The sequence below is a fragment of the Neopelma chrysocephalum genome, unplaced genomic scaffold (assembly GCF_003984885.1).
Source record: "Neopelma chrysocephalum unplaced genomic scaffold, ASM398488v2 Primary Assembly neopelma1_22, whole genome shotgun sequence".
Lineage (NCBI taxonomy): Eukaryota > Metazoa > Chordata > Aves > Passeriformes > Pipridae > Neopelma > Neopelma chrysocephalum.
Window position 1 is genome coordinate 24,072,980 of NW_020897689.1, and position 23,464 is coordinate 24,096,443.

Genomic DNA, 23,464 nt, shown 5'->3' on the forward strand with positions numbered 1-23,464 from the left:
GTTCAGCAGTTTGTGGCTGAATTGAAAACATTGATGTCTTGTTGTGCTCCCTTAACATCATATAATAACTCAAAACCTTCCCTTTAAGGACTCCTATGTAATAGATTACTTCAACCACATCAGCAAGTACCTGCATGCGGGTCCCCCTATCTACTTTGTCCTAGAAGAAGGACACAACTACACCTCTTTGGAAGGGCAGAACATGGTGTGTGGTGGAATGGGATGTAATAACAATTCACTTGTCCAGCAAGTCTTCAATGCTGCGGAAATTGGTAGCTAGTAAGTCTTTCATGCCTGTCTCTGTGTAGTTGCATGGAAAAAAGTGTAGCTGACCAGTGTGTCCTTCTGATTTAGTTCAGACTTAGCTGTTGGTTGTACAACTGACACTCTATTGTATTTGCATTATACTGTGGTTTGGGGAGGGAAGGGAATGGAAGAAGCTGTGGCAATCTTCTAGAGCTAGCTGAGCATTACAGCTCTTGGATGGGTTACTGGAGCATGGGAATATATAGAGAGCTAAGTAGCTTGGATGAGAATGAGTTGACATGGCATAAGTTCGCACTGGAGAGATCAAGGGATATGCTCTGGAATGAAGTATGAAATTACTGATGATGGATATGTTGCATTATTTTTATTAGCACAAGGATAGGCTATGCCCCATCATCCTGGATTGATGACTACTTTGACTGGGTGAAGCCACAGTCATCCTGTTGCAGAGTCTACAATACCACTGGACAGTTTTGCAATGCTTCAGGTATTAGCATCCATCTTGTTCCTAGGGGATTAGCTTGGTTTATAAATTTCACAGCCAAAACACTTTATCATGGTATGAGTCAGGTGAACTTACTGCAAGCGGGCACCTCTTCAGTTGCCCTCTAATTTATTTGAACTGCTGTTTGAGTGAACTTTAATATTGTACTGGAATGCTGCAGGCTGAAGACAAACAGCCTACTTAGACAACTAATGTAACTTGCTATAAAAATTTTGGTCCTTCTACTGGTTTCATTAGAGCACACAAACTTAGTGCTCTGGTTTTGTCCGGGTCCTTCAGTTTGGTGTAATTCTCATCGGGTCTAATGTAGATAGTGCACAAGTAACAGAGTTCTCTGTTAGCCCTTGCTTTAGTAGTAATAAATAAAAATAAAGGACTATAGGTTTTATACAGAATTCCAGGGCTGATCAGTTAGTTCATCATTAAAAATGCTTTTTATGGAATTGTATCCTGTAATATTGCAAGTCAGAAGTTACTAGTGCTAGGACAAAGAATGCTTGATCCTGTAGCTGACATTCTTCCTGTATTTCTTCAGTCACTGATCCATCATGCACTCGTTGTCGACCACTGACTCAAGAAGGCAAGCAGAGACCACAGGGCAAAGACTTCATGACCTTTTTGCCAATGTTCCTATCAGACAACCCAAATCCTAAATGTGGCAAAGGGTAAGAGTCTTCTTTTATAGATCTCGCTTAGACCAGTGTGTCAAAGATACTTGCTTTAGATTTATGTCTGCAAGATTGAGTATCTAGTGTCCCCCTAAAAGGCATACAAACATTGACATCTCACCTGTTCTGTAGTACTTTCTGAAACAAAACTGGAAAAACAAATGCATCATCAACTAAATGGAACAGCAGCTTTCCCCTGTACAATGAGAAACAATTTCTGTCATCAGTCTCTTCTGGAATGTCCTATGCAATCCTGAAATGTGTGGTGCTCTGAAGCTTTTATAGTTTTGGAAACTGCCAGAAACAACTAACAGCTGTTCTGCGTTAGCTCCCGAATGGCACCTACAAGTGGGCTGGAGGAGAACTATTTACAAGGGTATATGTAGGGATAAAACAAGAGTGAACAGCTTTAAAATGAGAGGATAGGTTTAGATTAGATGTTAGGAAGAAATTCTGTGAGGGTGATGAGGCACTGGAACAGGTTGCCCAGAGAAGTTGTGGATGCCCTATCTCTGGAAGTGTTCAAGGCCAGGTGGGATGGGGTGTGAGCAACCTTAGTCTGGTGGAAGATGTCCCTGCGCGTGGTGGGGGTGGAACCAGATGATATTTATGGTCCCTTCCAACCCAACCCATTTTATGATTCTATAAGATTATAAGTTATAAAAGCTAATAAATTTGAATGATGCTGACACTTGACATCTAATATGTCACTATGTTTATATAGAGGACATGCTGCGTATAACTCTGCTGTCAACTTTATAAACAACAAATCTGATGTTGGAGCTACTTATTTTATGACTTACCACACTGTACTGAAAACATCATCTGATTTTATTGATGCTATGAGGAAAGCTCGGATTATAGCAGATAACATTACTGAGACCATGGGCATCAAAGAGAAGAACTACCGGGTATTTCCTTACAGGTATGGTTAGATCTTTCTTGCCTTGGTGACAAATACTTGAGCAACTGAGAAAAGGTGCTGGCTAATAACATATTAGAGACTTGAGTATTGAGTTTTGTCTAACACAAGGTAATGCAGAGATTCTGGAATTTCTAGTAAAACCAGAAAGATACATTCTATGTCCATATCACTGACATCTCTCTACTGTGGTTGATAATAACTAACTTAAATCAAGAAACCTGTTGTTCATGACAAAGGTAGCTCTGGCTCCATTTTGGGCGTTTCCTAGCTTTCACAGTTGGATTTAACAGTTCAAACATAAGCAGATATGTTGACCTGGGTACTTGCAAGTTGTAATATGAAAGTATTGACTTCAAACAAGTTATTTAAATGCCAAGCAAATGCAGCAGGGAGGTCAAGTGTAAGAGTACCGTAATGAAATAGAGTTGGAATTGGTATCTGTACAGCTGAAATACTGATTTCTTTGCATCAAAGAATCCTATCCATACTTACAGTCTGTCCGCAGTAGCTGCTGCTACTGCATACCACAATGGTTCTCAGGACCTACTTTCTGGTATCTATTAGCTGCTTATGTTGAAGTGTGGGAATTATCCTGACTTCCAGACACAGCCTTTATTTGAAGTGTTAGTAAGGAGTTGCCAGTGTTCTGTTGGAGTCATTCCACTGATATAAGGAAGTCAGTTCCTGATGGTGAGTTCTGTAAGAGTGGGAAACTACTTTATCCTTAGCATAGAAGTTGATCTAGTATTAGCATATAGCAGCGAAGATGGCTAACAACAACCTCTCTTCTTTCCACAGTGTGTTTTATGTCTTCTATGAACAGTACTTGACAATTGTGCACGATGCTATCTTTAACCTCTGCATCTCCTTGGGATCAATATTTTTGGTGACAACTGTGCTGCTCAGTTTTGAAATATGGGCTGCTGTTGTAGTTTCAGTAACTATTGCTATGATAATCATCAACATGTTTGGAGTGATGTGGCTCTGGGGCATCAGCTTGAATGCAGTTTCATTAGTAAATCTTGTCATGGTAAGTCAACAAGACATCCCTCTGCTTCTGTTTCCAAGTCTTGAACAGTTCTGTGTCCTAAGTATATACTCATAATACTGAGCAGTATTTCACTACTGAACTTCGACAGGCATTTGAACAATACTGGAACTATCTTAATACACAGGTTTGTTCTGACAACTAGCCCTAGTTGTCATAAGATACTGCAATTGAACTGTAAGCTACAGTGCATCTGGTGGCGGTCATTTCAGTTCTGCAGCAACAGCTGTATTGCTGCTGTATAGGCCAGGTGCTGCTCCATATTAACACAGGTTGTTTGTGCTGAAGGTGAGGATACACAGGTTCACATTAGGGCTTCTGCTCTATTTGTGTTCTACAGAGTAGATATGGGACATACTAGCACGAGTATTGTTCCAGCATAAATGGAAGAAATCATGTGGGCAAAGAGTACCTTAGTAAAACACTCCAGAACTAGCTCCAGCAAGCAGCTATTAGTTGCTCTGGCTTACCATGCTCTCTAGAGGTTTGTGGCAGGTCTGAGAAAGTTACAAGAGTAAACTGTTGGCCCATGTTACAATTAGGTGTATGTTCAAGCAAATCTGTCTACTAGACAAGGCTAAAATTAGCCTTAGTCAGTAAATGACTAAGCAGCTGAACTGTTACAGTATCAAATCAGGATGTATATGATATTGTTTTTCTAAAGCAATGTTATTGCAGCTATAATAGCTGTGAATGGATTTTAGTGTTCAGTATTCACTGCACGCCTGTACTGAAGCCAGCTTGCTTCCACATCAAGAAACTTTGTTTTGGAGGTCAAATCTTGTATCCTGCTTCCTGTTTGATTGTCTGTTGGTGGTAGAACACAATGCAGTACCTGCAACAGCCTCTGGAAAGCAACTAACACTGAACTTGTAACTTCCCATACCATTTTAACCCTGGGGACTGATCACAGCTGCTAGGAACCTTTCTAGCCTTACAATCCTGAGTAGAAACCTTGCCAGCAAAGTGCTTATCTAAATGATGTTTCTGTGTATGTTTCTCTTAACTCTCCAGAGTTGTGGTATCGCGGTGGAATTCTGCAGTCACGTGACAAGAGCATTCACTGTTAGTACTAAAGGCAGTAGAGTGGAGCGTGCAGAAGAAGCTCTGTCTCACATGGGCAGTTCAGTAAGTATCTACTATATGGGGACAAACAAGTAGCCAAGTTACAACTTTACTATTTCCTTAAAAATAATACAGACAATAGTCTTCAAGTCATAAAGATGGCCTTGCCTTTTCTTTTTGGAATACTTAAAGCTCATTAAGGTCAACCTAGGCTCCTACTAGTAATAGAGATGATGAAGACTACAATTTTTAAAATCATGCTACTAGTACCTAAAAGTAGAAAAGAGCTAAACGCTTTAGCTGAACTAGTAGTTTAGATAAACCTCAAACTGTCCCATTAAAGGGCTTCTCTCTTCCAAATACTGAAAGGTAACTAGGAAATGTTATTTTGAGCATGGGAGGCAATTAGAGCTTTGGGAACACAAGCAGGGCTCAGTGTTTAGCAGTGCTGTCATGTTACTTAAGTGACCTGGATGGGGTTGGAATGGGACTATTCTGGTCATGTGTGTACTGGACCCAGGTAAGGAACTTCGCTGGAATGAGTTACTTCAAGTAATAGTGTTCATATGTATCTGCCTGAAGGAAAATTACACTAGGTGACTGCACAGATCAGAGTAGATTTTTAATCATACTGAGCCTGTCCTGTGGGACCAAAAAGATGAATTCTTCTCTTGAGTGAATCTTGGATTTTGTTCTAAGGACTAACAGGGAAGGAGCCTCAGAAGACATAAGAATTTTACTAAATGCTAAACACTCTAAGTAAATGGATTATCTAAAGCCCTACTTACCACTTAAATACTTTTTTTTTTATTGACAGGTTTTCAGTGGTATCACACTGACCAAATTTGGAGGAATTGTAGTATTGGCTTTTTCCAAATCTCAAATCTTCAAGATATTCTACTTCAGGATGTATCTAGCTATGGTTGTGCTGGGAGCGACACATGGACTAATATTTCTTCCAGTTCTGCTTAGTTACATTGGTAAGATGTGACAGTCTGCTCTAAACCACACTTCAAACAAAACCAGCTAGCTGTCTGTGGACACTTTCCATTAAATGGAAAGTATTGCAAAGATGAAAAGCAGTACTTGAATGTGCCTCTCTCATTCAAGCCTGTCTGTTGGAACCAAGGGCTGACTGGTGGCAGTGCAAGCCCACTGTTGTGGACTTGCTGAACTGAAGCAACCACAGCCTCGCCTGTGTGGTTGCACTTTGCTGTGCTTTGTGGAGGGCCCATGTGGCATGACTGGCATGTCTCAACCTGGGGAAAGGAAGCAATCAAACCTCCTCTCTGGGATGCTGTTCCTGTGTTTGCAGAAATAATCTTGCTTTGTGGTGAGGACGGTCCAAACACTGTCCTCTTGAAAGCAGAAATGCATGTGCATAGCATAGTTCTTAAAGTAGACTTAAACTGAGCCTTTACTTAATGGGGCTGAGACTGATTCACCTACTGCTGCCCTTGTTGCTGCTCTTGACAGGTATTAATAGCTAAGCAGAAGCATGTTTCTGAATGTTAAGCTGGACCTAGACAGTAAGATCATGCATGCTTCCTGATGACTTGTCTGATTGTCTATAATGCTGAGACTTTGGAGTAACTCTTGTGTTCTCTCACTCAGGCCCATCAGTAAATAAAGCTAAAACTCGTGCTGCACAAGAGAGGACCAGAGGTACAGAACGGGAGAGACTCCTCTACTTCTAGTTTTTTAACAGTGTTCAGTGGACTTCCATGAACTGTGGCTTAGGCCCAACTTTCACGAACTGAAGTGCAGCAATGTTCTATGACTATCACACTGTAACCACCACTGACTTGACTTCTGCACACATTCAACTAGACGATACCAGCTGCAGCTTTGGACATAGCTTTAAACTCAGGAAATGCTAAGTGTGGCTCAAGTAACAGTATTACTAAAACTAAGATGTGTTAATAAGATTTCTAAAACACTTCTGTTTTCAAGAGGTTGCATCTTTTTCTTCTAGAAACCTAAACCAGCTGTATTGAGGGTTGAATAGCATTTCGTCAATGAAATCGAGGTGATGTGGATGAGAATGGACTGCTAAACCACTGACACTAATTTTAAATGCAGGTCAATGCAATTTTTGTCTATTTTAGGGGGAAGCCATCACAAGTTGTAATATTTTTAGTACTATTTGCCAAAATGTCTTGTATATACTTTATTATAAAATAGCAATTTTGTAGTTCAAAAATCTACTTAAATGCAATAAATTAAGTTTATACATTTCAGTGGAAGAGTCTTTCAGAACGTTGTGGGCTTCATAAGAGCTTGTTCTCCAAAAACTTGTTTGAAGAAGGTGACATGTTCTTCACAGTGCTCACCTAAGGGCGACAAAATAAAAGCTACCATTCACTTCACAACTCAGAAACAGAACCAAGATTGTGTAGTTTCACTTACCTTAATTTATTAGTACTAATTCTTTAATGCTCTTGAGTACAGGAGTTTAAAAAATAGAAAGCAGTGGCATACTGAGGTATTTCCAGTCCTGTGACTAGTATTCTAGTGGTTAAGCAGTTGTTTGATCTATCTAATTCCTGGATCTAGTTCGTGTACCTAACTAGCAGATTCATATCCATGAGAGCCCTTTATTGTCAAGATACAAGATGTCAGAGTGGGATTCTGTGCCTACAGACTGTCTGGTGGTTACAAACATGTTGCTGGTGCAAGCAGTTTAGCTTGGGTTTTAAAGGAGGAGGAACTGTACTATAAAACAGGGCTTGAATTCTTGTATTTCGTGGAAACAGACAACTGAACTCAAGGGTTTCCTGACCCAGTTGGTGACCTCAGGAGAAAGCACTAATTGGAGATAATGGCTCTGCTAAGCTAAGCAGTGAGAGCAACTGCAAGTCAAACAGGTTAGTTAATCTGCAGGTTTCTGCTTGGCTCAGTCTCTTTACTCCTAGTCTTTACATAAAGGAGTAAGACAAGTTAATTTGGAATGATGCTTAAAGGTAAGCCTAAATATAGACTAAAATGTACCAGGAGTTTCATCTTCTAATACAGACTCAACTGCATTGGTAGCAAAACAAATCTTAGTTGTGTTTCCACAACCATCTTGGTAAAACTGCTTATTGCTTACCTGGTGTGAAACTAGGATTTCCTCGTAGCCTCTGATTTCTTTGTTCAAAGAATCGAAATATGGTATAGAAAAGCATGTCATCTTCTGCTTGCTTTGCTGCATCGAGGAATTTGCGGGCAGATATGCTGTCATGTCCTCCAATACCCCTGATGAACCTCAAGGCAGCCAAAACTTGGTGTTTGGATAACAGAACTTCCACTATTTCATCATTTGCTGTGGAAAGTCTCTGTGAAGTCAATCACAGCTGTAAGATTATACTTCTAATGAATGCAAATGACTGAGATGCTAGCTAGTCACTTCAAGCTTGGTCAGGTAAGCTGTTTGACCAGTCTAACCCACATGTGACATGGAGTTATGATAGTCAGAAATGCTTACTTTTAACATGTCCAGGGAGAGCTGATGTGCAGGAGGGTAAATGCTTTCCAGGGACAGTAAGAGACAAGCCTAGAGCAAAAGCAGAAATAATCTTAAAATTACAAGGACTTCCCACCTCCATCACCAGTTTATTGAAGCTACTTGTCTCACATACCAAAGGCTTTGAGTCACTGAGCACGTGGTACTGCAGAAACTGATGGAGCATGTAGAACAAGTTGTGTTGAACAAGGGTTTTGATGACCAGCTCATACAAGTAGTGCTGTGAATGCAGGAAGAAGACCATGAAAGGTATGTCTCTATACCAGTTTTTACAATCAAAAAGGCAGTATTGTATAGGACTGAGACATGTGACCAAGACTGGACTAAAACTCCATTTCATGGAGTGGGGCAATATACTTGGCATGTAAGTGATTTACCTGAACTGCAATCTGGAACTGGTTGAGAGAACGAATGTATTCCATCAAGACTGCAATAGTGAACTTATGAGGTGCTTCCTGGACAAGGAAGAAAGTGTTAGGTGGAACTTGCATAGCTTCTCTATTTATGACAACCCCGTAAGAACGGGCATCAAAATACCCTAATCCTGACAAAGCCTTCTGTGGCCTATCTCAAGCAGTCAGCTTAAGTTGGCTGCTCTGAGCCTGCTGCCAAATTAGCCCTTCAAATTACTTAATTTGATTAACCCTTAAAATTGACTTACCTTCTTCTCTGTAAATACAGACAAAACATGTGTGTACATGTCAGACTGGTCAATAACTGCTTGAGTGCGGACAGGACGTTTCAGGAGTGGATTACTTCTACTCAGGCCTGTTTCTACCACCTAGAAGAAAAACGTTTTTTAAAAAGAAAACTACTGTTGTAGTACAGTTCTAGTCAGAGTCAGCGGTACAGACAGTTTTCTACTATGAACATATTAAGGAGGAAGTTCATGTTATACTAGATGCATCTTGTTCAGTGGGGCTTTCCTATTACATTTAAACCTGCTTTTTGAAGTTATATAAATACAGCTGCTATTATACACCTCAAAGCCAGGACGTGAATCAAACTTACTACACTGATGTAATACTCAGATTTAGAAGGATTTTGAGTATGTGGCTGTACTCTGAGTGCTTGAACTTGGTATTGTAACAGGAATTACGAGATGCATCAGGGCTGAATATTTTATGCAGTGATACAGTGTGCAGTGAGATCAGTGGTTGGGAAACTAATGTATCAGTTATTGATTCAAAGTTGCTTTTTGAGCTTCTACCTTCTTCCTGCTTTCAAGTGCTGGGGTATGTTAGTCATCACTGAACATGAGCTATGCAGCACCTGCCACCCAAGTGCTAAGTGGAGGTCTTAGTGCACCTTGCACAGCAGACTTCTACTGGGAGCCTGAGGCAGCAAAGAGCTTGGGGTAGGCCCAAATTTCCTAAGTAGAAAAGAGCATGACTTCACCATGATGCCACCTGAAATGGAAACAGCATCATCCCATCTCTGTAAGCTGCTGTAGCTAACATGGCTTACCATAGTATAGCTTTGCTCAGCTTCCAAGTACTTCTTATATTCATGATTCAGTTTGTCAAAAACAGTTGCAATCACAGACAGTGATCCCCTTTCTGGCTCACTGAGCACTGAAAAGAAAAAGAACTATGAGGGGAAATAACCAGGGACTTTAATGTTGCCTTTTTCAAAAGGTGATCTCTACTTTAATTCAAATACATGTGCCATGATTGAAAGCATTTTTTAAAAGTTTAAATTTTAAAGTTACTGGGGGTGTGGGGAGTTGAATTCTTTAATGCTGTTAAATTCCTTTAGAATGGTGACTGAGGGTAATCTAGGCAAATGACACCCAACACGACCAAGCTGGCTTCAGAGGTGATCTTAAATCTAAGAACAGTCCAGCTATCTTGGGTGAGTATTTATGAATAAGCACTATGGTACTTTGAAGATACGGATAATGCATTTGAACTTACTCTGAGAGCATACAGATAGGATAACCATTTTGCATTCTTTTCTTTGGAGAAGGAAATCCATTAGTTTTCCTTTATCTAGCAAGAGGTTAACTACAGGTTCAAGTTTCACTTGAAGACTCCAGAGGTAACCTTGATTTGAGAGAGTAAAACAAAGTGAATTGCCTTATATAGTATAGCTTTTTCCACCTTTAAACAAGAACACATCTAGATTATCACTTATTTGCTTATGTTTTAGAGCAGCATTATCCTTGCAAAGTTGTAGTAAAGATATAGTGTCATCCTCAATTATCACTACCAAAAGCCATCAACTTAGCAGATGTACCTAATAAGTCACCTACATCTTAAACTGCTTTGTGCACTGAAGGTATAAACTAGTGCCACCCTGACAGTGAATATCGTAAAGTCCAAGAGCTCACCACTTACCTTCACTTGCACTGATGATAATATCAGGTTGAAAGACAATCCAAGAAGAAGAATCTAAATGTTAAAGTTTTAACATTCATATTAACATTGATTCTCAACTGTTGCTACTGAATCCACATTACTGTACAGAAGCAGATCCCATTAACATACTTTCATTTACTGTCACTTTTGAGGTTTTTGAACTATGTTCTTGGAATTATATCTTCAATTCTATGGTGTACCTATTCAATAATTTCATATATGTGTCTCAAATGACCAAGAAATGTGGTATTATACTAGATTTCAATATTTACAACTCGGTGAAAGCACTGTGTTATGAAAGACATTTTTTTGAAGTACATATGCATAATCAGCTAAAGCTGCACTTAAGGGGTCAAGGTAACAAATGATAGCTTCTTCCATGCTTGAGGTTCTTACATTTGGAGAGGATTTAAAGGATACAGAGTTTACATGGAACAGGAGCCTGACTTGTCACAGAAGCTGGACCTGCAGAAAAAAAAATAAAAGAGCTGGAAGCTGTCCTAACTAGAAATTTATACTGAGAAGGCAAGTATGGATTGTAACATTGCAGCATGCAGTCAAAAAGATCCATTTGTGTAGCCAGATGTTCCACAAGGAAAATCTGACATTGAGAAGGCAAACACATTCTTCAAAACATGATTGTTTGGTTTTTAGCTGAGGGAAATAACACCTGCAGAACTACTCCAGCTCTAGTACTATAATTCTAAATACACTGACTCCATTGTGTTTATATGTAATCACTTCAGTTTCTTTGAAAGGAAGGGTGATTTGCATTCTGACCTTTTGTTTAATACAAATCTATACCTGCAGATTTCAGTCATGCTTGCTAACGTGAAAGAGCTTTTCATGGGCAATCTTTTTTGTACAGAAGCATCTATCTCTTCTACAAAGAGAACCTTGCTGCTTTACCACCTGCTAGTGAAACTATGCTCAGACTATTTCTAGCTACTTCCAGCTTGAGGGTAATTACCTGCTACACTTCTAGGACAGGAGAAGAAAAAGCTAATCCAAGAGGAATCATCTAAGTGTTCAAGGCATAACATTGATCACAGTGTTACTTCTAAACTGGTCTCAAACTTGATTCTGACCCTGGATTGTCTTTCAGCCTTTTTAGCTTCCTTAGTCACATAGTTGTGACTTAAGCCAGAAAAGCATGAAGTGCTTTTGAACACACTCAAGTTTTTATAGCTGTGGCCAAAACAAACCCCAAACCAACAATTTTCAAGTGTAAAAGCAAAGTACTATGGGAAGTATGCACCTTAAACAGCAACTCTTACTCTTTAGGCACACATTTGGAACATAAATTTATGCTCAATTACTCCTTACCTTCTTCCTCCCTCACCCTCTCAAATACGTGTAATTGAAATGTTAGTAACCAGCATCCTAAAAATTGAAGCACTTGTGTGAGCTGCTTTAAATATCCTTGGGAAGTGTTAGGATATTCATTATATAATGGTTTTACCTGCTACGGGTATTTGATAGGGTTGTATTGATCGAGGTGGAAGTACAAATTGATGGATGGTAGCGGACCCATCAAATTCTCCTCTTAGTTTGATGTCAAATATAACTGAAGTCTGCAATTAAAAAGAGGAAATCAGTATTCACAAATGTGAATTACCACCCATTTACATGTATTCAGGCTGCTTTTCACATTTCCATCTTATATTCTCTGTTAGAACCACTGAATGGCTGGAAGGGATGTACTGTGGGTAGGGAATGCTTCACTTATCAGGCTCCTCAAACCTCCATTCCATCTGGCCTTGAATGCTTCCAGGGACAGGGCATCCTGTTACAGGGTCTCACTACCTTACTGTAAAGAGTTGCTTCCTTGTATCCAATCTAAATCCACCCTCCTTCCATTTAAAACCACTGCCCCTTGACCTGTCCCTACAGGCCCTGCTAAAAAGTCTCTCTCAATCTGTCTTGCATATGACATGACTTTGATATTCGCGTCACATTCACTGCTCAGTTATGGATGCTAGAAACTGCAAGGGAAATTCTGCAACTTCCTCTGATATCCTCATACTTGTACCATTCAGTCTTGTTCAACTCAGGTCACTAACACTTCTACCCAGTACAGGCTACCCTAGAAAACAGCTTTGCTTTCAGTTCCAGTGAAAACTGACTTCACGTTTGTAGTTTGACCAAAATGCTCAAGAATAAGTGCTCTAAATTAAATGTTAATGTGTCGAATTAACATGAAATGTAACTCAAGTATCAACTAATCATCCTAAGGAAGTAACATGCCCCAGTTCTTGAAACTGTCCAAGACAAGATAATACAAGAAGCCAAAGCCTTTCCACAAGTTATGAGCAAAGTACCACTTTAGCTTTACCACTGACCAAGGCTTCCTACTGAGACTACAGCCAAGCAAGTTTTACCTATGCTACCATACGCATAAGGAAGTCTGTGTTCATTCCAATTTTTACAGATCCGGGCCTTCAAACTAAATGAGCATAAGTTTATGTTATAGAAACGTATAATTCAAATGTTTGTGATATGAGAAGTGTCCCGGGATTAATAACTTCGTAGTCAATTTAACTCCACCTCTTTGCATAATGCTTTAAAAGCCTACACAGTGCAGCAGCAGAATATCATAGGAAACTTAACAAGAAGCAAAACCAGAGTGTATGAAAAAGCAGGCATTAGCAACAGCCCTGATTAAATGATAGCTCAACAAGGTAAAAGAAAAAATTTGAATCTCTTATACTGTTATGGTTCTGATCCTTCAACTACTCTGGCTTTTGTCAAAGGCAACATAGAAAAATATTTTCTTGAGTGTTACTAATATCTGCCCATAACTTCTAAAAGTTACAGCATGATGTAACATAAATAAATCAGACCTCAGTATCCTGATGATGTACCACCACCAGGTTATCCACCACATTCAGTGCAAACTTCCCAGTTCTGTTCAGCTTTAAAATATGCGTCTTCTTACAGGAGCCCTCTCTATGGAAACAAACAGAGATGAGAACTGGTCAGTAAGCCTGTTTAGACTATAAAAGCAGATGTCTCTTTGTCCTGGTTTTGCTGGAACTGAGTTTATTTTCTTCCTAGTTGCTGGTACAGTGCTGTATTTTGGATTTAGTATGAGAATAACACATTGATGTTTTAGCTGTTGATAAGCAGTGCTTACCCTAAATCAAGGACTTTTCAGTTTCCCATGCTCTGCCCGCATGCAGGTGTGCAAGAAGCTGGGAGGGAGCACAGCCAGGACAGCGGACCTGAACTGGCCAAACGGATATTCCACAGCACAAGACATCATGCTCACTATATAAACTGGAGGGAGTTGGCCATGATGATTGCTGCTTGTGGACAGGCTGGGTGGTGAGCAATTGTATTGTGTGTCACTTGGTTTTCATGGTTTCTTTCCCCTCCCTGCCCCTTTTCATTACTACTAGTTTTTATTTCACTTATTAAACTGTTTGTAACTTATGAGCTCTTACCTTTTTCTGATTCTCCTCCCCCTCCCAGCAGGGATTTGGGCAGAGAGTGAGTGAGCAGCTGTGTGGTACTTAGTTGCCAGATGGGGTTAAACCATGACACTCCCACACATACATGAATTGCCACTAATGTTTTTCATTCTGGTCTTACCTGGGTAAGTGATAGAGGACTACTTCTGCTCCTGTACTGTTGGAAGTCCTTGAGTGATGCCTCAAATACAGAACATAAAGCTGCCCGTATCTAACAAGACAACAGGATTAAAGCATTATTTTCAATTAAGAGCTCTACCAGTCTGTTAGAGACACACATTTTATCCTAAAAGAAGGATGAGATTACCTAAGTCAGGTAATCATTTAATTAAAAGTGAAAGACTAAAACAGTATTTGATATATCACAATGCATGGCCTACACTCATGCAAGTTAGGCATCTCTGAACAACTCCTCTATCAAAATATCAACTAATAAATGAAACATTCTCAAAACTTCTGTACTAAACAAGAACAATTTCATGAAATACTTCTCAGTTTGCCTCCCCTCCCCACCTTCCCCCAAGAGGGTTGTTTAGATGTTTTGTTCCAGGCCATAACTGAAGCACTTTAAAGCAATAGCATTGCTAAAACAAGAAAAAGTGCAAGAAAAAGTTCTCTCAGCATCCCCAAACTGTCACACTTTCCCAAGAAAGACCTGATGAGTTAGATACGTACATTGTGGCCATAGCAATATCTCTTTCAGACAGGCTGAGCTTGGACGACTTGGGTGCTGCAGGTAACTCAATTTCAAATTTTGATAGTTTTGACATGGTTCCACTCTGTTGAACAGCAAAACAAAAGCTGTCAAGACTTGGACCAGAAAGATCCCGAGCCGCCTTTCCTCAAATGCGTATCGACAGCGCCCCCACGAGGAGAAGAATGGTCATAGCCGAAAAGAAAGGGGTTTATGCTTTCTTTCCTAAAACAACCCCTAGTGTGTGATTCTAAACACATACTTCTGCTATTGTAACTTTACTTTCATAAAATCAACGTCTTGATTTTATAAAATCAACTTCAGCTAGAAAAATATTTCTATTTTAATTATGTCAAGATAAATTTGTATGCAAATCCCATGTAAAATTGGCCTGGCAGTTCTCAAGTTCCCTTCTCTCTTCCAGCAAAGTACATGCTCCAACTCTTAAATACCTGCTTACTGGGGAAAATATCAGTACGTCCTATTAGCCACAGTCTCCTTTTGTTCCTGCTAACTCCAGAATCTGCCTTATACTTATATCCCGGCTTCTGCTCAAGGTTTCCTCTCTCCTCTTCCTCTTTTCTATGGAATTTATATTTAAGCAAGTTTTAAGAATTTCCAAAGCTTCTACTGAAATTCACTTCCCACTGTCATTAACTCATTCTTGAGTGTGAGGTATGAACACTATGGAAGTAATTCCTTTGCTAGAGCTTTATTTGCAAATACTATTTTAGTACAGTACCTTTCTCGGGAGATCCTTAAATATTACCTCCTGAACACATAATAAAAATTATTTAGCTTCAAGCTACAACTTCACACAAAATGTTAAAGAGGGGGAAGTGTGACCTAAGTCAATAGAAAGAAAACTGTGAGAGGCTAGTGAGTGGCTGGCTACTCAGCCACCTAAAAGAACATCATTTCAGGATGCAGTACAGACCCTACACAAGATTAATCCAAGCCAGGAAACTCACTTGAATAAGCTGCTTTTTTAATCTCTTCCCTTAGACTGCAACAGAAATCTTCCTAATCCCTTGACATCAGCAAGCAAAATGCTGTAGTTCTTTTCCTCGTTTTTAAAATCATCTAACTGCATGGTTAACTTAAACCAGTTTACACTACACTTTTTCCAAGACAAAAAGAAAAATATTTTCCCAGAAACTGCGAGTGTTGTCTACAGGGAAGAACACCAAGATAAATAAATACTGCAAACAAAGCCCTCTTGTGCTTGGGACAACTGTTGTTTCTTTCTTCTTTTTCTGTTTTTCATCCACTCACATTTTGAAAGTTGTAATTATAAACACAAGTGAAAGGCTCTTATTTTTTCTTTATCATACTACAGATTGCAAATGTCCATATTAAAAGTAAATCATAAATACCTATTTAAGTGAAAAAAAAAAAGATCGCTTGAAAGACATTTAAGCTGTAAAATATTTAGTCACCAATTTTTCCTTTTGGAAGATCAACCTTGGCTGGACACACCTCTTTCCAAAGAGGATGTAAAAACCAGCAAATTACTTAATTTTAAGACATCACCTAATGAACTACCTTATAGATTTGCTTATTGTCATACAAGGATGTGAACATGTGCATCTCTTGAAATAAATCCAGGAAAAGCAATAGAATACTTGAGTGAAGATGCAACTTAAGAAAAGGAAGCACACAAAATGAAAAGTTTGGAACACATCCCTTTACCTTGAAATAGAATGGCTGCAGGACATTGCCAAGGACAGTGGTGGAAAGAAGGATAACAGAGCTCTCTGGACAATACATGTACCAGTTGACATTAATACTCTGATTCTTCAGAAGTTTTAAACTTCGTTTCTCTGGTAATACCTGGAAACACAGGATATTAGCATCATATTACCAGCAATACTCCAACAGCATAAATGGTACTACATAGTAACATGGGATAGTAAGTGAGAAACAGTTAAGTGTATTTACAGGGCTAGAATTAAAAATCAGAAACCTGACAATCACAGCATTGGCATCAATTTACTGTAGCTAAGGAAATGCACATCAAATCCTCCTCAAATCCTAATGCACTCAAAGGTGCTGTGTCTTCCCACTCATCCAGATAGGGGTATAGGTTCTGTCCATAACAGAGAAAACAGCTAGCTTGACACAACTAGTGAAATTTTATTAAAAAGTTCTTTTAAAATGTCTTTGCTGCGTTCACTCCCCAGCTTCCCTAATCTTTTATATTTTAACAACTAAAACAGTATATAAATTGATGCTCTTCATTTTAAGGGCTTAAATATCTTCTCTTAAAAAACATACTTTTTTGATTTGGTCCTTTTACCTGAAGGGTTGACATTCATAATCATTTTAGGTGCTAAATATATATTTTCCCTCTCAATCAGCAGGAAATAATGCTGCTTTTTCAGTTATTTTCTTCAATACAAGTTATTAGTAACAGTAATTACATGAAACATTGTGTCTTAGCTCCAGGACTGAAACTATTGGGAAGTGTACAACTTTTTTTTAGGAAGTTTTTACATATCCCTCATTGTGAATGTCAGAAAGGGTTATTTATTCATTAGACTTCTTTAAAAACATATGCAAAGGTAATTACATGTTACACAGAGGAACTCAATGAGATCAATACAGGAAAAAGCTTCCAATTTGCAGAAGTGTATACTAGCTAGTCAATTATTTGCTCTTTGCCACATTTTAAGCATGCACACATCCTCCTCAATGCTGATTAATTTTGCATGAAGTGGTATTTCACATTAGATTTAAATACTCATTTCCATACAAGCCAAGAGCAGGTCTTAATTTAGAGTTCTCAAGGCTTAGTTGAGTACTGCTTTATATGGGGTCTTGAAACCTGTTAATGACAAATTTGCTCTGCTCCAAAAAAGCATTTCTCTCAAAAAAAAATAATTGCAGTCTGCAAACCAAATGGCAGAATTTGTCTTTTTTTGTAGTGCACTTTCTCAATTAGAGAGACAGAAGAAAGGAATTCAAATATGCTGTCACAAATTTACATTTTCAAATCTCTAAACATGTCCTATGGGAGTTATTTGTATTACCTGGTAGAATTCAATTCCTTGATCTGTGATGAAGACAATTTCTGTAGAACTCGTCCAGCAGAATCCTAGAATATTGGCATTCTTTGTCTTTTAACAAACAAGCAAACAAACACTCTTTTACTTGGAAAAATTAACTATTCAGATAAGCTAATATTACTAAATGAAGAACATGAGACCAATGGCAATTTAGGTATCCAATCTCTGGAGTTAATACTTTTGGCCAGCCAGATACCCAGCACACATCAGTTGCTTTTATAAAGACTTCCAAAACTACATATGAACACAACTACTCTATGACCTGGATTGTTGGCAGCATGTAAAATTTACAAGTTTATTATACAATCAAATTTTATTTTCAACCTAGATAAAATTAAGTTCTTCTGGTTCAAAGTGTACTGTCAATTCAACCAATTCCTGACATGAAAAGCGGGTTCCTCATGTTGAGAGAAATAAAGAACGAAGTGGAAAAATTTGCCATGACTTCGCTCAGAAGTCTACTTCTACTACTACACTCAGAAGTTTCACTACCATAAATGCTTTGCTAGAATGGTTTACTCCAACACATAATCCTAAATAATGAAGCAGATAGTGCTTCAGCTTTAAAAGCTACGGAAATAAAGGCATTTGTGCAAATCAGGTGTATAAAAATCTACTTTAACATTCTATTACTCCAAAATGTAATTTGTCTTAGTTAAAAGTTGGAAAGTACCAAACAACGACAGTGGTACTTGTTTCTGGTAAAATAATCATCAAAAAATTAGAAGGATTATTTAAAAATACCAAAAATAATATCCAAACTAGTAATAGCTTACTATTACTGATTAGCAAAATTAGGGTAAAACATCCACAATAACACATCTGGCATTAATATCATTACTGTCCACTGTTTCTGTATCATCAGCACTTTGTCTCTTCTCCTTCCCAAACCTCAACATTTGTGGCCTCCACAGCATTTCCACTCCTTGCTAGGAAAGAATTACATTCACAGGACCAGGAAGTTTTTTATGGGATCGTCAATACCTCTTTGCTCATCTTAATTTAGATAAATAGTGGTGACTGCATATCTCATTTACTCCACATTAGTGTTTTGAAAGGTATCTCAATTAGTTCTCTTGTAGAGTAGAGGCCACCAGTGTAACTAACATTAAAGTTTCACTTAAGCATATAAGCTTGGGACATTTAACTTACCTTACATTCCTGTGTATATTCTAGCTGAGGGCTATCTGGAATAAAATTCAAAAAATCCTGCAAAAACACCCAGTAAGTGTATTAGCAGTTATGAAGACAGACCAGCTACATACATAGATACAAAAGAATAGATACTAGTTTATCAAATTGTTTTGGATGGCATATATCGAAGAAAAACTTGACTCACTATATTCCACTTCACCCCTGCCAGAGAATTCTTTACAGAAGTTGGCTCCCCCTTACACTTTTTCTTAAATGATGATATTAGCAAGACAGTAATGCTGCCTGTCCAGCCTCTCAGGATGATAGATGAATTTTTCACTACAGCTGCTGTTAGTCACCAGACCTCTTGAATATTTGTCTCAGAGACTTCTACTCTGTTACTCTAAGGAGAAGATTTCCAGCTCCAATTCCCTATCTGCAGGGTGTAGGTTTCTTACCACACTCTTCAAAGTTCTCTGGACAGCCAGGATCTTGTTTCCCAAGGAAAATTTGATGCACTTCACTTCTCCTTTATCTTCCATTCTATACAGAAAGAAACAGAAATTATGAAATTATCTTCTAAAACAATTTATTACAGAACTCTGTAATGTACCCTCAAAAAAACGAGGAGAAAGGAAAAAAGTGTAATGCAAATGATTTTGAATATAGATTATTACTGTTGCCTGGCAGTAATAGATTCAAAACCCAGACTGAAAAGTGATGTCATCTCACTCTTCAAAAGAACACATTTTTTACAGAATCACAGAAGAGGTTGCACAAATTAGCATCTGAGGTCACTACAAACGCTCAGCTCTGTTGGCCTGTGGTGTGGAACTGGAAGACTTGTGGGACTACTCAAACCTGCATTATTGGTCCTGTCCCAGTGAGCCTGGAGTTCTGTGGCATCCACCAACATCCTGCAATCAGCTCCTTTACTTCCAGAACTACATCTAATTAACACAAGCCTACTTGCTTCCCCTTTAGGACACATCATCTGGAAGAACCTCTTACATTAAAGGGAGAAGGAGGCTATTTTCACACCATTAAACAAAATTAAAAATGTATTCTTACCAAACAAGCATCAGTTCAATTGGCACAGATAAGGTAGTTCTACTTCCAGTATATGTTATTAAGTCCACACAAAGGGAGAGTGAGATAGTCAAGCAGGAAAATTGTGGAATCTCATGAAGTTCTCTTAGTATTTTCAGCTCCCTCAGGATTTGTGACAAGGGTAGTCAAATAAAAATAGCAACTTTCAGGAAGGCCCTATGCAACACCTAACAGATCACAGCAAACACACCTCAACTACGAATTGTTTCACCCACATCTATACTGAAGCAACCTTCAAGTGAAAGAACACTTCCTTAGAAACAGAGTTCAAAGAGCCATCACCCTTGACAGTGGCATATATAAAATAGTTTTCTAAAGACAAAGTAATTTAGTTGAAAGTATCATTGTCAGATGCCACAAAAAATGTTTCCACAAGAAACAGAAGGCAGAAAAGAAGCCAAGTTAGGTTAAACGAGTAACAGAATGCAAGAAACCCACATGTAGATTTGTACATTGTGCTTGAATCATAGGCGTAAAATTCATTAATTACACATTTAAGTTTACTTCATTCAGTTTAACTTGCTAAACTGTACCCTTAGAGAAGTCATTGCTACTGTAGGAATCACAAGTCTGAATACCCATATTCTCTTGCATGTTATAGCACATTTTAATAAAACACTATTGTTTAAAAAAAGAAGACATGGCCTAATAACTTTTTCCCCCCCAGAAGACTATAAATTTGTAAGGGCAAAGCATACCATCTTAATTGCAAGATTATCACAGAACCACAGAATATGCTGAGTTGGAAGGGACCCACAAGGATCATGGAGTCCAACTCCTGGTCCTGCACAGGATAAGTTTTATGCCTGAATTACAACAAATCAGGAATAAGCACCTAATTTAAAGATCGCATAATTTCATCCCCAGACAAAGGTACCTTACCTGAAGGAGATGGGATTTCTATCCTCTAAACCTTTAACAACAACTCCTGTAGCTCCACCAGATCGAACAGCAAAAACCTATAAAAAAAGTTGTGAGCGTATTTTTAACTTGTTCAAAGTCATAACCTTAACATGCTGCCTTTTCTATAAGCCACGCCTTTAATTCTTTTACTAGATACAATTTTTGTTCTTCCAATCTGCCAGTTCACACTAAGATAATCAATTCCTCAGTGTGAATAATCAATTCCTTCCTCTGGACTTCCAAGTTTGCTTAGAGTTGACAGGTTTCCAATGGTACTGTTACAGTCTTGTAGCATATTCTGAACTAGTGGGCAAGTTAAAACAGTAAAAGTCTCTATAATCTATTCTCTTTTTTTTCTTTCTTATATTAATTTTTCCTAAATCAGGTATTAGCAAAAGTATCCAAGACATCAGGGCATTGTTTAAAACAAAAAGGAAATCAGCTTGGGGATTGGGAAGAGATGCAACTCAATGACCCACAGGCTTGATCCTAGCAGAACATGCTACTAGAAGGAATACTTTAATAGTAATCTGCAGTTTTGCACTGGTGAGGCTGCACCTCAAATGCAGTTCTGGGCCCCGCAGTTTAGGAATATTGTTGAGGTACTGGAGCACATCCAGAGAAGTGTTGAAGGGTCTGAAGCACAAGTCCTATGAGGAGTGGTTGAAGGAGCTAGGGCTGTTTATCCTGGAGAAGAGAAAGTTTAGGGGTGACCTTATCCCTTTCTACAACTGCCTGAAAGGAGGCTGTGGCCGGGTGAGGGTCAGTCTCTTCTCCCAGGTGGCAAGTGACAGGACAAGAGGACACAGTCTTAAGCTGCACCAGGGAGACTTAGGCATTAGGAACAATTTCTTCCCAGAAAGGGTGATTAGATATTGGAATGGGCTGCTGAGGGAGGTGGTGGAGTCACCGTCCTGGGGGTGCTTAAGGAAAGATGTGGCACTTAGTGCCATGGTCTAGTTGGCAAGATGGTGTTCAGTCAAAGGTTGGACTTAGGTCAGACAACCTAAGTTGTCTTATTTCTTGCAACAGCAAGACACATATCCCAGAAGTACTGCCCGCTCTCCAAACACCTCCGATCATGTCCACACCACATGTGGCAAAGCCGTGCCATCTATATGGGGAAGAAAGTTTGAAGGTTTTGACTCTGTAAATGCTGAGGTCGCAGAACGGTTATGGGAATTAGACAGCGGAATGTATCCACACCTATATAGGCCTGATGACAGACTGTGGATCTTTTAGCTATACTGAGCTGAATGCTCAAAAGCCCACAGGGGTATTAAGGAAAACATGCTTAAAAGCACTAAAAGCCAAGAAATGGCCACTCGGGTCTGAGACACAAGTAAAGCTATAAATATCCATTTTTTATGATTATATTGAATTTCAGGAATTGAAAAGACGGTGGCAGGGGAATCAGGGACATTAAGCTAACAGTGAAGTGACAAAGTTTGACAGTCATGCTGGGACACTTGGAACAAAAAGGAAAAGTGCTGACTGAAGAATTCCAGAAAGACCTTACAGCAGCGAGAGTAATGCAGGTGAAATTCAACCTAATAAATTGGGGGGTGGGGGGTAATCTACCGCCTGTAGCACGATGACGATGACAAGTCCCGAGCCAGCACCCGGAGGGAAGGGGAACAACCAGGTTCATGCTCAGCAGCCGAGGGGAGGGGAGGAAACCAAACCCGGGCGTGAGAGCCTCCAGACCCCGCTCCTCGGGGAGCAGCAGCGGGATGTGCCGAGCCCCCCGGCCCGTGTGAGGGCGGGGAGGCCCCGCCGCCCCCACCTGCTTGTTGGCCTCGTCGAAGAAGACGCAGTTGACGGGGTTCGCCTTCTCGAAGTGCACGGGCCGCGCGCACAGCGCCAGGTAACAGCCGCCGCCCTCCCCGCCGGGCCGCGCTCTCCCCTCGCCGCCTTCTCCTCCTCCTCCCGCTGCTCCCGGCGCCTCCTCCTCCGCCGGCCCCGGCGGCTCCCGGCTCATGGCGGCGGCCATGACGAGCCCCCCCCACCGCCCGGGCCGCCGCTTCCTGTTTACACTCCCCTCGCGCGTGACGCGGGACGCTCCCGCCTTAAAGGCGCCGCGGCGGCCGGGAGAAGGGAGGGAGGAGAGGAGGAAACAGGGGAAGGAGGAGAAGAAGAAAGCGGCTATTTCAATCTGCGGATTCGCGGCACAGGGCTGCTGGCGGGAGTAGGGTATCGGGACCCAGACCTTGTCCGGAGAGCAGGCAAATTTCTATTTCCCCTGCGCTAAGTGGTGCCGCTCTGTTTTAATCGGAAAGCTTTTAATTGGTACAATCTCAAATTTCCCCTCTCTGAACCAGTCTTCTCCGTCTTTTGCTCGCTGTATCGCATTCCAAAGTCAGCCAAGCGGGCGAGAGACCCTGCACTTAGAACAGCCCAGATCCCAAATGCTGCAAAGCTCGGAGTTGTGTCGAACATCAACATCTGAAAGGTACCAGTGACCGTAACAAATGAAAGCAGGAACCTGAGAAGCTGTAAAAACTCTTTCGTAAAAGGTGTGAATGCTTGCAAGGAGGCAGCTAAGGAACACGCCGACGGAGCGTGGAGTTACAGGATGGTTCCACAATGTAAATATTTAAGGGTGCAAATATTAGAGGAGTTAAAAAGGAGGAATGAAGGTCCCTAGGGTTAGCTCTGACTTTAACCAGTGCCACTTATCAGGGCACCCCTCTAGCTGGGAGGACTTATTTTGCTTTTTAAAGCAAAGGTAGTGGACTT

At 39.9% G+C, this 23,464-nt stretch overlaps 2 protein-coding genes across 2 annotated transcripts in view; one reads left to right on the forward strand and one right to left on the reverse strand.

Moving 5' to 3' along the window:
• NPC1 (NPC intracellular cholesterol transporter 1) overlaps window positions 1–6,847 on the forward strand; it is a 27,232-nt gene extending 20,385 nt beyond the window's left edge. The window contains exons 18-25 of the mRNA XM_027675184.1: window positions 89–279; window positions 639–754; window positions 1,308–1,437; window positions 2,165–2,365; window positions 3,164–3,395; window positions 4,428–4,541; window positions 5,296–5,458; window positions 6,093–6,847. Of these exons, the coding sequence (XP_027530985.1) occupies window positions 89–279; window positions 639–754; window positions 1,308–1,437; window positions 2,165–2,365; window positions 3,164–3,395; window positions 4,428–4,541; window positions 5,296–5,458; window positions 6,093–6,175 (1,230 nt within the window). The 3' untranslated portion in view covers window positions 6,176–6,847. The remainder of the gene's footprint in view (window positions 1–88; window positions 280–638; window positions 755–1,307; window positions 1,438–2,164; window positions 2,366–3,163; window positions 3,396–4,427; window positions 4,542–5,295; window positions 5,459–6,092) is intronic.
• On the reverse strand, window positions 6,612–22,726 carry RMC1 (regulator of MON1-CCZ1). The gene is made up of 20 exons (XM_027675194.1): window positions 22,512–22,726; window positions 20,705–20,781; window positions 19,171–19,255; window positions 18,731–18,787; window positions 17,543–17,629; window positions 16,203–16,343; window positions 14,492–14,595; window positions 13,938–14,027; window positions 13,187–13,292; window positions 11,806–11,917; window positions 10,764–10,808; window positions 10,323–10,376; window positions 9,900–10,028; window positions 9,451–9,557; window positions 8,645–8,764; window positions 8,361–8,438; window positions 8,099–8,203; window positions 7,945–8,013; window positions 7,570–7,795; window positions 6,612–6,811 (listed from the first exon to the last, which is right to left on the reverse strand). The coding sequence occupies exons 1-20, from the start codon at window positions 22,716–22,718 to the stop codon at window positions 6,732–6,734; spliced, it is 2,079 nt and encodes a 692-aa protein (XP_027530995.1). The 5' UTR covers window positions 22,719–22,726; the 3' UTR covers window positions 6,612–6,731.
• Window positions 22,727–23,464: the final 738 nt, after the last annotated feature.